The sequence below is a fragment of the Kwoniella botswanensis genome, chromosome 2 (assembly GCF_036426115.1).
Source record: "Kwoniella botswanensis chromosome 2, complete sequence".
Taxonomy (NCBI): Eukaryota; Fungi; Basidiomycota; class Tremellomycetes; order Tremellales; family Cryptococcaceae; genus Kwoniella; species Kwoniella botswanensis.
Window position 1 is genome coordinate 98,589 of NC_088600.1, and position 13,915 is coordinate 112,503.

Sequence of the window (13,915 nt, forward strand, 5' to 3'; positions counted from 1 at the left end):
ACTTACTCTCCCGCTCCTCTCTCGCAGTGTACCTCGGTCCATCAAAAGTAGGGAAGATCCAAACATCTATCGTTCCAGGACAAGATCAAGGAGGGAATAGGAGTATTTTCCACCATTTGACCCTTCCTTTGGCTTTGACACCAAAAGCGAAACAATAAAAACTTTCAACTCTCACTATCACCGTCACCTTCTCATCATCATCAACGTCCAACAAGTATAAAACGGTTCTCCTGGATTTCATTCTAGACCCCTTCTTTCCCCTTCTTACGCACTCAAGATAAGATAAAACGGATAGGAGTCTAGCAATACACAGCAAGTTTCATTTCCAACCTCAACAGTGGAAGAGGGAACGGTATATATACTCGACCTCGGCCATTCAACCAACTATCCTTGATCATCCGACAATAAACGTTCGACCACTCCTACCATATGCCAGTCGTACCACCCATGGATGACGTTCGACCCTCATCAAGGGGAAGCAGTAGTCAGAGGGAAGGTTCGAGTAGACCCGCAGCACCCGCTGGAAAAGTGGATAAGAAGAGTGGGGACACACCGAATGGGAAGGATAAGGAGAAAGGTTGGATAGAAGGTGTGGATTACGCTTATGAATATGTACCAGTCTCTCAGGTGAGTCTGACCCTTTACTCGGTCTTGCTACCTTTGTACAACCAGGAGCTGACCGAGGTTATTCGGGGGTCGTCATAGAGACGACAAGGTAGAAAGAATATGTGAGTTTGAATGATCCTTGTCCTATCTGTGTATACTCTACTTTCACTTCTTCTCTCTTTCCCCTCTTCAACTTCTGTTTTCCTGTTATGCCAATGTTGTACTCCGTCTCTGTTTTACCACTTTCCTATTCATTGCACTTTCCATATACCCCTGAATCTCCACTACGACGACCAGAAAGAAGATCCACATCAAACGCACAAGGTCAAGTGATCACACGGTCCATGGTACGGCTCGCAAGACCTACATCCCCAAATTCGGATGTACATCGGCGGTCCAGCATAAGCCTTCCCACGGGTCGATCTTAGAATAGCGTATAGCCTGAAAGGAAGAGAAGCCAGCCGGCGGGAGAAACGACCAATGGGCTGTGGAATATAATGATTGTGTGAGTTCATGGTCCGTGGTTTGTGTGGGTGTCGTTGGCTGGCTGGTGTGGAGATGGAAGATGATGGCGGTAATTGAATGTTATGCACCTTTCAACTGACCAATCGTACTGTATGTCCCCACAGTCCCATCAATCGCAGAAGAAAATCAGCCTATCAGCTCGATCCATACACTACACAAGAATATCCTTCGACAACCCCCATGTCTTTTCCACTCACACCTTCCCTGGACCCTTCTCCATCCATTCAGAGGTTCGATCAGGGTTGTATATATACAATCAACAATCATACCCTGTCTCGTCACACAAACAACTCGTGTATATCCTACATTGCATGTGTATATCACTCAAGACACCAGATTATCTCTTTCATCGTTCGCTGCTTCAGACACTTCCATCGACGATGACAACGACAAACGTCGATTATCATTGGCAACTACCTTTCAAGCCGACAATAACGCTTTTTGTTCTCTTCCACACTTCGATCTAGGGTGATCATGCCTCCCTTTCGAGCCTCTCCTCAACAACCAACAATCAATATGTCTGGTCAATTGACGGAAATCATATCGATCAATATTAACCTTGCTTCATGTTACATCTCCCATCTGATTGTTCGCAGGTGACAGCTTTACTTTGTCTCGTATCCCTCTTGCCTTCTTTTTGTTCATTACCCTATCTTCTTTAACTGTTTGATCCTCTTTCACTCTTGCTTCTGATCTTGTTTGCTACCCTATCACTCATGGACGACCCTAAGAGCTACAACGCTAACAGGATGGGTTCCATCGTTCCCTTCTACTTGCCACCACCACCACCCGGATATCAACTCGTCTATGTACCTCCTCGCTCGAACCATCACAATCACATCGCCAATCATTCGTCTCGTTGCGGTTCCACTCATTCCTGCTCCACCATACCGTCGGCTGGACTGTCAACTCCTCCGACGCACCAAAACCCATCGTTACCTACCCGGTCTGATACACCCATGTCCTCCCGTTCTGACGGCGTCAACCATCTACTGACGGACCATGATTGCGTGCTTAGAAAATATGAGATGAAGATGAGGCAGCAGCCTGTCCAAGCTAGGATGTGTGGCGTGGGGGAAAAGTGTGAGTTTACCTTTGCTTCCATCCATTACTTTAGACAGGATTTCGAGAACACTAATTCGTTCCATCTACCCACAGCCGACAGGAGACCGGTTGATCCCACTCCCATCATCCAGTTGAAAGTAATGGATGAAAATGGTGAAGATATCACTCCGACTGATCCCAGATCAAGAACTTCGCTAAGGCGTCCTAGTCCAGGTCCGAACGGTATGACATTTATGCAGAGTGAGTAGTGGATCCGAGTCAACTTGATCATCCGAGGATAAGCTGAAAATGAATGTAGACCCATATTACTTCCTTTTCGCCTGTCTGGTCGGCGGCGACGAGAACGAAGATGAATTACACGTCATTGACGATGGTAAAACTCGGTTCTTGACTGGAACGCCAGTCTCATCCCTATACCACCTCAAAGACCTCGATAATACCGATGCTGCCTTCTTTGTTTTCCCCGATCTTGGAGTAAGGAAAGAAGGAAGGTATAAACTCAAACTGACGTTGTTTGAGATTGTGGAGTGAGTTTGTTTATTATTGTCTGAGCAGTGAAAGTGCTGATACTAAAGGGGCAAACAGTCAAGAAGTATTTTATTGTACGACCATGTTCACTTCGACTTTCTCCGTTTATTCGGCGAAGAAATTCCCTGGAATGTCGAGTGAGTCTTACTTTGCATGTTAGTCCAACAACCTTTGTTAATTGTCATCGCAGAAGCCACCGATCTGTCCAAGTCGTTTGCAGAGCAAGGATTGAAGATCAGAGTCCGTAAAGATCCCCGTCAACGTGAGTCAATCGCAAGTGCAGCTTCAAACCCAACCAACCAAATTTCTCAAGCCCATGCCAGACGCCAGAGCAATCCAAATGTTAGAGGAAACATACTAAAGCCGCATCAATCTTCTTCTCCAATAGCCGCCGCAAGACTTTCCAAATCGAAGCGAAAGAGTGATGCCGCCGATTCAGACGATGATCACGACTCACCACGTCATCACCACCTACATCATTCTCATCAAGAGCAAAGGCGTCAGCATCCTCCACCTCAGCATCATCATGATCATCATCATCAGGCTAAGAGGTCACGAGGCGCTTCGGTAGGATACCCTTCCAATGAGCCAGAAGCTGTCGGTAGGTATTACAGACCCACCTCATCCCATGGTGAACCGTCTACCACGACCTACCACCCGTCATATCCACCTCAACCACCCTCATCCTCTGGTGGATACCCACCTGGATATCATCCAAACTACCCTCCACCAGGTCATCACATGCCACCTCCACCTCCCCCATCCGCATTCGATCCTTATCGAAATCATCAAGCGATCTCACCCAATTATCCACCAGGTGCACCGGGATACCCCTCACAGTATTATGGATCCAATTCCGGTAGACCATCTACACACCCCTCACCTGGTCCTGCTTCAACCACGACCAATAGCAGACATCATCAATCGCTGCCTCCCCCTGGGTATGGTCCACCAGAACATCCCAACTTCCAGCAGCAACACCAGCGTCAACACCACCAACATACCCCATCACCATATTACGCTGATGGTTATCAACCGCCATCTGCTCCTGGTGGGTATAATCAACGTACGCCTTCCTACCCTGGCACACCCTATGGTGAACCCCAGGGACAAAGGGGTGGACCATGGCCTGGATCTCAAATCCAAGATCGAAGGGATACCCATCCACAGGAAAGAGAAAGAGAAAGGGAGATCATGTATGTCCGAGAGCGTGAACTCGAAAGAGAACGAGAAAGAGAAAGAGAGAGGTTCAGAGGACAACCTCAACGTAATAGGATGAGAGAAGGACCTGGACCTCTATCACCTCGGTCTAGAGTATCACCTACCAGATCGAATTTCCACCAACATCAACATCAACCTTCGCCTACTCTATCCGCTGGCTCGAATTTCGGTAGACCTCCTTCATCCTCTTCTGCTGGTGCACTGGTATCACCAAATAACGTTACTCTCCCACCATTGAGTTTATCTACACCCACTTCGAGAAGTAGACCTCTACAACTCAGTGGTAGTGGTGGGAGTGCAAGTAGACCAAACTCAGCGGGATTACCACCTATCTTATCTTCCGCTGAACGCGATAGAGATAGGGAGGAGAGATTGAGTCAACGATCAGCTAGTATAGGTTTGAGGTCTGCTTCTGCATCAGCGTCAAGGAATCAAAGTCCATTACCACAGAATACTCCGCCACTACCTGCACAGCCGCTCAGTGCGAAAACGACGGATAGGATGAAATTGCATAATTTCGTGGATTAGCGGAGAGTTGAGTGGACTGTCAATGGATCTGTGAATCATAGGGCTGGAGAATATAAATCTTGTTTATAATCGTATATTCACCACTCTCACGCTTGGGAAGGTTTTTGTGTGTGTGTAGTTGAAGAAGAAAAGAAGAATTCTAGTGTGTATGAATCTTGAGTGGAAATTCTCGTTAAGGATTATCACATATCCTCCGATAGACTATAGAAATCATACACGGATTGTGTCAAAATGGAGGACTTCCAAGGAGTAACGAGAAGTATGAGAGGGAGGTAAGGAAGATAAACATAAGAAAGAAACATGAGAAGTAGTATAAAAACAATTTCGTGTAACGGAGTATAGATAAATTATATTCGATATGCATATAACGATTTATGACTTGTACAATAAGCAAAAAAAAGAATGCTACATGATATATGGATACATGTTGAATTCTTCGTACCAGAACATGAATGGATTACAGGACACTATGCTGGGTGGATCAAGCACATACAGTAGAAGAGATATCGAAATACCAGTGAACATAAAGTATGAGTACTGAGAAGATCTACTATATCAAATTTCTGTGGAACATCGAATATATCTTATAGTATAAAAGACCTTTGCTCTACCTAACCATTTCTCCCCTTCCACCAATCCTCTTTACCAATCTCGGTCCAACTCCAATACGTCCACTGAGGATTCCCTGGGTGGGGATACCAATCTGCCCTAGATCTTCCATAAAGATTACACCATAATTCCCATCTCTCAATCTCTTCATCTTGCTTCTTCTTCTCCTCTTCGGCTTTTTTGGCCGCTTCCTGCTTTGCTATCTCGGCTGTAGCCTGCGTGTGGATCCCCTGGGCTATACTTGCGATCAAAGGATTGAAAAATTTGGGCATATCCACTTTATCTTCTGGACCAGAGGGTGATTTGGGTGGGAGGAATGGTTCGACCAGTTTGGCGTAGGGGCCTAGTCGATCCGAGGGGATGATCTGAGCGAGGATGAGAGCCTACAAGTACGAGTGCACGATAACAGCGCAATCGGTATGAACGATGATTAGCTAAGTCATTCATTGATTTTCTGCTGTGCATTGTATTGTCCTCACCTTGTGGGTATAAGGGAATCCCAATGTCAATCTCTTCTGCAATATCCCATCGATAACGTCTAATGCTTCTCTATACGTATGGATTATCGTTACAGAATTAATGGGGAAGAGGAGACGAGCATTTAGCTTTATGCCATGTTCACATAGGGAATACTAGTATGTGAATCGCTCACTCACTTTTTCTTTACCCATTCTTCAAAAGTTCTATAAATCCCATAATCCATCCTACCTATCCCCTGTGGATCGCCATTCGTCATCCATTCTGTCCATTCCCTCACATCTTCCAGGTGCTGTTTCAGCGCTACCTCGATTGGATCTCGAGTGTCGGGTTGATCCTCTGGAGGAGGACTTAATTTAGGTAATGGTTTTGGCATGGTTGATTCGGATCTTGAGAGATAGTCGATTGATTACTCTCTTGGTATAAAGCTAGTTGGTTATCTGTACTTGAGTTTTCTGACAAGTCGGTATAGATCGAGAAAAGAAGTATGATTAAGTTTATTCCACATTAGACATATACATGTATACATACATACGTATGTCCAGTCTCCTCATCGTCAGAACAACGCATGTTTAGCAATATGGTCTCTGACATGCACTGAAAAGGTAATCTTGACGTCAATTAGTATAATTCCTCCTTCTGATGGTCAACGTAAGTTTGCATCAAACGTCCTCAAAGTGCGTGATAGAGGTCTTGAGAAATGGATAGTCTACACTACTGTGTGTTAGATGTGTGTATCAATTTATAATTCGGTAGAGCCTGGTCGGATCATACCATCAGTATCTCCCCATTTGATGGCATCGAAGCGCTTTGAGTACTGAGAGGGTACTTTGATGGTTTGAATGATTGTCACATTAAACCCACTTTAAGAGAATGTAACGTCGTGGAAAGGTCGTGTCACATTGAAAATTCGACTCTCGGCATAAGGGTTGACAATGGGTTAGGCGCTGTCGGGTTTGGGGTGAGATTTTAGGTATTATCCAAAAACTTTTTATAGCGGATTTTCCAGCCGATTGATATATAAATATCCTTGAAGAAAAGTGATCATTCCCTTGCATTGCACTTGATTGTGTACATCTACGATTTACAACATATAAACAACTTGATTGATCTTATTGGTTGATGCATCGACGATTGATTGGATGTCTTGAGAAAGTCATGTATCTTGAGAGGGGATCCGGTCATCCTTCATCGACCTGCAATTTCATCTTGCCATTCCCGGTAATCCTTGAAGCATTCCCTCGTCGGTATAGAGAGCTCTAAAATATTATCACTATTATGTTATCCGGAGAAGCATATCTTCTGTCGACGTGATTTAGAGATAGGTTCTGCTCTTAATCGATGGTCGACTACTTGTAGCCTTTGCTTGATTACTTGTATCATCCCAAAAGCCTATCCAGACTCATCACCCTCCTACCCTCACCTTCCATCACCCCTCCACCCTCATTTATCCTCCTCTTCCTCCCCCTCTCTTCATCGTGCTGCATGGCAGGAGATATCACCGACCCATCGAGACTAAGTCCAAGCGCATGAAATCTCTGTACGTCCAGCCCGATAGGCGATAGGGTGTTCCTCGGTGTCATCCTCACATCTTCATCCTTACTTTCCGATTCCAAATCCAGTTCCAGGCCAGGTACCAGCTGTACGCTCTGAGGTGGAGTAGGTGGTCTAGATATCTTCAACCATTCTTCATATTCATCTTCTAATATTCTTAATTCCCCATCACCCAAAAATTTGATCAAGGTATCTGTATATTCATCGTATTCACCTTCTTGCGAGGACTTCATACCACGCACGGAAGCTCTTCTCCATATTCCCCACCAGACTGTCTCACCTTCTTCGCCCAGTAATCCCACCACGAGCAGGGAGGATATGGTTCTGGAGAGGTGCTTGACGATAGATGATTGAAGTGGGGTGGTGAATGTGTAGGAACCCACTTGGAGTAGTCGGAGGCAGGGCAGTGAAGAGAGCGGAGAGAGGAGAGATGTCTAGTATGTTATACATACATTGTTTGAGCTGTTAACTATCTTAGGTATCATTTGCGATTGAACGGAGGTACACTCACGAAATCTTCAAAACTCGTCTCTCTCACCTCCATGGACTTCTTCAGTGGTCTGTCTATGAATAGCTCCTTAATCCCGTCAAACGTATTGACCATGCTTTTCAAAAAACCATTTGCAATGCCTGCTTGATCCCAATCCCTGATCGGTCCACAAATCATCAGACTGATCAATTGACTTTTCTCGCCTATCGGTGATCTCCTCAATTGCAATTCCTTCAATGGCGTCAAGACATCTACCAGGTTCAACTCATCTAAATCTGCATCCAAAACGAGGAAAGATAAATTATGTGAATGTCGGATGAGATGCAAGGTCGATACGAATGTGGATGATTGGCTGAATTGCCGGAAGTTTGATGGAGGTGCCGCACGTTGTCTCCACCCGAATGATTTCAGTCGATGAGTGAACGGTATATAGATACTGGGATTCCTACTTTGTTGTGAGGGTCCGTATGAGCCTGATATGGTGGATAGGGTTGATGGGGAATTAGAGAGAAATGTAGGTGGGATAGCATGTAATGAAGGATGAGGTATCAGGGAAGCGAAGAGTAATGCAAGGGTCGAATCGTCCGATGCATCCGCGAAGAATGATAGATGGTTCAAGGAGGGCAAGGAGTTGAGAAGAGAAGTGAGCAAAGACGATTCGGCCCAGCATGATCGAGGTTTGATGATGGTATTCTCGGTGAATACATTCGATGATGATATGTCAGTGGATTGTGTGGTGAAAGGGTTGGCTTCGATGCGTGACAGTCGTGTTCGAGTGGATTCATCGGGGTCAGAGTCGAACATTGTCAAGTCGATGATGATGCTTCTATTGATGTGGGAGAAGCTGGTCAGCAAGCGAGATGTCCACAACGTCAATGACAACAGCTGAGAGGCTGACATTGCCAGTGACACGAGTTCATTGAATTGATGGGTAGTACGCAATGCACTGTCACTCACTTGACATATCTCGCCCAACCATCCCTATTCTCTATGACTTCCTCAGCCCAATCAACTCCCGAGACCCTCACACAGGTGAACAGTATCCTCCTGACCTCTCTTCGAATCTTGCGACACACCATCCCCAGCGAGATCAGCGATGCTAGATCATCCTGACGCTCTTGATGCATGTCGACGGTTGAGAATATACCCCATGCTACGAGTAGTACATGAAATCAGTATACATACACTTGAGTGAGCCGGAGTGAAGGGGTTTTACACTCACTCAGACGATCTTGCTGTGTGAGTTCCAGTGGATCGTATATCTTGAGGGCTATCAGCCTGATCACTTCTCTAGGCAAGTCGGTGATGCTTATTCTTGATGGTGGAGGGTTATCCATGTCGACCAACATGGTGATTCCTTGGTGGTGGGACGGTGATGATGTAAATGATTTGTATGGGGGAGTAATGGGTTATGGATGAAGGAAGGATTACCGTAAATTACCGTTGTTTGAAGTAGGAGTAGGAGGTCATAGCTGTGCAATAGTCGTGGTCGGTGTCATCAACGACAAAGGGATACACCGAATACCACAGTAGGATACAAGAGAGTGGGGTCGTACAGTGTGACTGATCGATGTGTTGTCAATCAGAGAGGGGGGGTATCAAAGGTATATCGATGCTTGTCTTCTTCCTTCTTCTATCTCCATCCAATCAATTGATCACCCAGATCATTCATCTGGCTCCTTTTTTTTTTGCTATTCTCGTCTTCAGTCATCATCATGTGGCTGAGCATGAGTGTCAATGGGGAGTACGAATACCGATGCATGCTCGTTCGTCCGTTGCTATAAAGGGGCGTGTTTTACCATTTACCGAGCAAGACGGGATCAACACGATAAGGAACAGGGTCATGTCACGTAAACAAACGGACACGTGGCAAGGGGTCATGCGATCGAAGCTAAGCGAACTGGGCAGATAACTGAGTACAAGTGGCATCGCAAGTCAAAAATACGAGTACTACCACGATAATCCACTAATTCAGTCTGGTTGGACACTCATAGTATCTCGCTGCTGCGTACTCTTCGGAGAAGGCGTGCATTGTAGTACGGATTCTCTCCGGCTCAAAGTGCTTTGATACTGCCTGAATTTGGTGTTAAGAAGAGATTGTGCAAGAAGGCTGGTAATGTGTACTACGACCTTGTAGGTCGGAAGAGAAGCAAGGAGATTTTAGGCGAGAAACAGCTGTCCAGTTCGGAGTCAGCCTTCTTATCTTTCTCCCAAGTCAAGGTCGAGAAGGTGAGTCCCTGGTCAAAGGAACAGCTCCAATAGGACTACCTGTGCCATAACCATAATGATGTAGGTACGTAGATAAGGTAGTTGATGGTAAACCTGACTACTTCTGTCCTATGGCTACATCTATCCATCTATCTATACCTATCTATCTATATATCTACATCTTTATATCTCTATATATATATATATATATATATATCCTATATATATCCACACACTTGTCTTCGAATAACTTTATTGCCTGGTATAGATTTGGATCACAAGTATAACTCTGTACCATACATATCAGAGTTACGAAAAACACCTGATTGTCAAACTCCATAAGATGTCTTCACTTTCTCAAGCTATCATACAAGCCCCTCCGAAAGACGGAGAAAACCCTGCTAATCAATTCAGGGAGTATCTCGAGAGACAGTCTCGTAAAGTGAAAGATCGAAGGAAAGAGACTCTCCAGTCATTTGCGAGCCAAACAGCAACGGAAACGCAACATGCTGGATTCATTCCTACTTCTGGACAATGCGAGTATCGTAAGTTTCGCGAGCTTTCGTTTGAGAGTGTCGATTCAAAATGTCTGATTTTACCTTGGATTCGCTTTTCTTAGATAACTCCGACGATCCTTTCCCCTATACCAGTACCGATCCTAACCAAAGTCAAATCACTTATCAACCCGTTATCTCGACTTTCCCCTATATTCCCCAATCACACTGTGTTGCACTAACAAGTCAACATTCCGGATTGAATCCTGAGGTCAATGTCGACACCACTCCTGATATATCTGTATCAGCCCTGAACCTAAATTCAACCAATGCTCACACTGATGATCTCACACCCATGCTCACGCCTTCCCGGCCCCTGACGGCATTCCGTCCAGGATCCTCCATCGTAGGTCATCAAGTTCTAACCCAGAACCAAACTCAACCACAAAAAATCTATCTACATTCAGGTCTTTATCCCGATGATCCCCCTGGATTTGACTCAGACTCTGGATCTGGATCAGATGCGAAAAATGGAATCACCCAAATTGTATATCCACAGAGTTACGATATAACCATTTCAGCCAAATATCCTGGTGATTTAGTGGATCCTTCTCATCAAATGGTTATTAGTCCGTATTGCACTAGAACTTACAGTGGGGTTAGTATGGAAAATACTGCCATGATTGAGAGTTATCTTAGGGAGTCACACGGGTCTAAGAACGAGTGATGGCCCAGATGAAATTGAACAATCCATTATGATGAGTATGGTAGAACGTCAGAGATTCTCAATGTTCGTGTTATGTTAGTAATGAGTATAACTGATTAGTATATCCTGTGTATGTTGATCTATTCTTGCTTGGTGCACACTGCGATATTTCTTGTGTTATCCTCCTGACCATCTTCCCTAATTGTAATGCCCAGTAATCATAGAAATCTAGCTGCATGAGCAAGGCACCCTACCCAGTCCGTAACCTATATGCAAAAGAGAAGTACTTTACCCTAAAATAGACGTACAAAGAAAAAACAAGAAAGAGATATCAGACGTTCTTCATTATGCTGGCTTTTGAGCTTATGCTTGGGAGTAAACGTGGTATTCTTCCTTCTCTCTTCCTCTCATCATAGGTGGTTCGGTACCCTTGTACTGTGCGATCAACAAGGAAACATGTTATCAGCGGAAGTATTAAGGCGATACATCATCACGATTGTCTTTTTGTAGACATGCAGACGTAGCACTCACGTAGATATCGGTCCAGAAGGTCTTGACATCTGGGAAAGGTGATTTCTTAGCTTCCTCGACGGCAGCGTCAACTTCCTCCTTAGCCTTCTTGTCGATAGCCTAGAGTTATAAATACGGTATATATCAGTGTTACTCCATACGATAAGAGCAATCAATGCGAGGACTGGAAGATGCAGCAAGAGCTCAATGTATGATATGCAACCGAATACTCACCTTCAAGCTAGCCTCATCGGTGACTCCCCATTCCAAGATGTATCTCTTCAAACCGGCAATAGCATCCTTCTCAGATCGCATCTGTTGGACTTCATCTCTGGTTCGGTAGGTGGTACCGGGGTCGGACATGCTGTTAATCAAGAGGTCAGATCAGTAAAGTGCATACGATGGGGTTATTGGTCGATAAGGTGCGTGCAGTATTTTTCCACTCACGAGTGACCACCATATCTGTAGGTAACAAATTCAACTACCAATGGACCTTTTCCTGAGGTGACCCATTCTTTGGCCCAAGCGGTAGCTTTCTTGACAGCGAGGATATCCATACCATTGACCTGGCAAATAACATGATCCATAAGCTACTGATACGATTATAGGAGGACGACAACAAGATAGCTCACCTGGAGACCTGGGATCTTATCACCTCGAGTGAAGAATTCGGTGTTTTGAGAGGATCGTTCGGCGGAAGTACCCATACCGTACTTGTTGTTCTCACATACGAAGACACAAGGGAGGTTCCAGAGTTTAGCCTAGAACCAATCCGAAATTCAGCGATTATTCACACCTGTACACTTTTATGTGCTAAGCCCTCACCATGTTGTAAGCCTCGAATACTTGACCCTGGTTAGAAGCACCATCACCGTAAAGAGCGAAAGTAGCAGTCTTCTTCTTCAAGTATTTTTGGGCGAGAGCAATACCAGCACCGACGGGTACCTATCAATACGACATGTTAGGGATGCGGTATATGGAAGAAAAGTATATGATCGACTCACTTGAGCACCGACGATACCGTTACCACCGAAGAAAGAGGGAGTGAAAATGTGCATGGAACCACCTTTTCCGTACGACATACCGTCGACTCGGCCTGTACGTTCAATTCGATGACAATGGATCAGTATGTTGTCGCACGATAGCGCCGTCAATCTGGAAGGTCATCACTCACCCATCAACTCGGCAATAACTCCCTTGACTGTACCACCTCTCAACACTGCGAAAGTGTGACATCTGTACGAGGTGATCACTCGATCATCACCGTCAATGGCGTGTTCCATACCGACTGAGACGGCTTCTTGACCGATAGCCAAGTGACAGAAACCTCGGATCATCTTCTGCTTGTACAACGCATCGGCGGCTTGTTCCATTCTTCTCATTTGGACCTGCGGGTGGAACGGTTTGTTTGGCAAGGATATAAATCGAAGGGTATGATAAGGTAAATGATGGTGACAGGGTGAAGGAGATAGAGTTCAGTCAGTTACTGAAGCGATTGTATGATTTGAAAGCATTATATCCAATCGATGAAAACTCACCATAGTAGTGTACATCTTCACCAACTCATCCTTGGTGATTGAGATCTCATTTGAAGGGGCATCACATCGGTAAGAGTGGAAAGATTCTCCGTGAAGAGCTACGGTGAACTGTAGATAGCAAGATTGGCAGGTCAGCATGATCATTTCTCCACGAATCGATTGGAAGAGTAGAGACGTGTATTCACAGGTTGATCTCCGGACTCGGGCAAAGCCTCAGCGGGCGAGGATTTGTCTGCGTCCGTTTGGAGGAACCTCATAGCAGGGAGGGTGGATCGAGCGGGTCGCTAAGATAGGACCAAGTAAGCTACATCATGTCCTCATGGTATAAGTGATCCGTTGCACTCACGACACCCGCTGTCCTGGTTGCAGCTCTAAGCCCACGAGATCTGAGGAGTGAGAATGACATGGTTCTCGAGGGTGAGGGTGAGGGTCGTGGTACGGGATGGTAGCGATGTAGAGATTGATGTTTTTGAATATATTTGTTGGTCTTGGATGGCAGGGACGGAACAAATGAGCTGCAGGTGCGGATTGCCGTTCAATTGGGGGATATGGAAGACACCCACGTGGTCATCATTAGTTTGTCGTTGTTTTATCTATTTTATCCCAGACCGTCTCTCTCACTCAGTATTCATCCATACATCATCACGACCAGCTAAACCAACAAACAGATAAAAAAACAGATAGATGATGCATCTCCGTAAAGTCGTCATGTCATGTCGGTGGACACTGAGGATCAAAGCAAACCTTTGTCAAACCATGCATACGTGAGTCGAGTCTCTCCTTCTGCTCTCTATCTCCTATATCTTCATGACTTCCGCAACTCCTCACTGCTCTTTCGCACTGCTCTTTCCTGATG

The 13,915-nt window shown here is 45.2% G+C and overlaps 6 protein-coding genes across 6 annotated transcripts; 3 read left to right on the plus strand and 3 right to left on the minus strand.

Moving 5' to 3' along the window:
- Positions 1 to 429: 429 nt before the first annotated feature.
- Positions 430 to 732, plus strand: L199_006918 (uncharacterized protein; the record flags this gene model as incomplete). The annotated part of the gene is made up of 2 exons (XM_064892615.1): positions 430 to 627; positions 706 to 732. 2 exons carry the CDS (start codon positions 430 to 432, stop codon positions 730 to 732), a joined length of 225 nt encoding a protein of 74 aa, XP_064748687.1.
- Positions 733 to 1,880: 1,148 nt separating this feature from the next.
- On the plus strand, positions 1,881 to 4,473 carry L199_006919 (uncharacterized protein; the record flags this gene model as incomplete). The annotated part of the gene is made up of 6 exons (XM_064892616.1): positions 1,881 to 2,214; positions 2,290 to 2,436; positions 2,495 to 2,723; positions 2,782 to 2,861; positions 2,915 to 2,986; positions 3,113 to 4,473. 6 exons carry the CDS (start codon positions 1,881 to 1,883, stop codon positions 4,471 to 4,473), a joined length of 2,223 nt encoding a protein of 740 aa, XP_064748688.1.
- A 611-nt stretch (positions 4,474 to 5,084) lies between these two features.
- On the minus strand, positions 5,085 to 5,935 carry L199_006920 (uncharacterized protein; the record flags this gene model as incomplete). Its single annotated transcript, XM_064892617.1, has 3 exons — positions 5,085 to 5,465; positions 5,562 to 5,631; positions 5,739 to 5,935. 3 exons carry the CDS (start codon positions 5,933 to 5,935, stop codon positions 5,085 to 5,087), a joined length of 648 nt encoding a protein of 215 aa, XP_064748689.1.
- Positions 5,936 to 6,938: 1,003 nt separating this feature from the next.
- L199_006921 (uncharacterized protein) lies at positions 6,939 to 8,952 on the minus strand (the record flags this gene model as incomplete). Its single annotated transcript, XM_064892618.1, has 4 exons — positions 6,939 to 7,547; positions 7,625 to 8,429; positions 8,561 to 8,756; positions 8,826 to 8,952. The coding sequence occupies 4 exons, from the start codon at positions 8,950 to 8,952 to the stop codon at positions 6,939 to 6,941; spliced, it is 1,737 nt and encodes a 578-aa protein (XP_064748690.1).
- A 1,202-nt stretch (positions 8,953 to 10,154) lies between these two features.
- Positions 10,155 to 11,032, plus strand: L199_006922 (uncharacterized protein; the record flags this gene model as incomplete). The annotated part of the gene is made up of 2 exons (XM_064892619.1): positions 10,155 to 10,356; positions 10,431 to 11,032. The coding sequence occupies 2 exons, from the start codon at positions 10,155 to 10,157 to the stop codon at positions 11,030 to 11,032; spliced, it is 804 nt and encodes a 267-aa protein (XP_064748691.1).
- A 342-nt stretch (positions 11,033 to 11,374) lies between these two features.
- L199_006923 (pyruvate dehydrogenase (acetyl-transferring) E1 component, alpha subunit) lies at positions 11,375 to 13,465 on the minus strand (the record flags this gene model as incomplete). The annotated part of the gene is made up of 11 exons (XM_064892620.1): positions 11,375 to 11,446; positions 11,543 to 11,641; positions 11,756 to 11,885; positions 11,969 to 12,087; positions 12,154 to 12,282; positions 12,347 to 12,466; positions 12,526 to 12,617; positions 12,696 to 12,909; positions 13,060 to 13,167; positions 13,245 to 13,343; positions 13,406 to 13,465. The coding sequence occupies 11 exons, from the start codon at positions 13,463 to 13,465 to the stop codon at positions 11,375 to 11,377; spliced, it is 1,242 nt and encodes a 413-aa protein (XP_064748692.1).
- Positions 13,466 to 13,915: the final 450 nt, after the last annotated feature.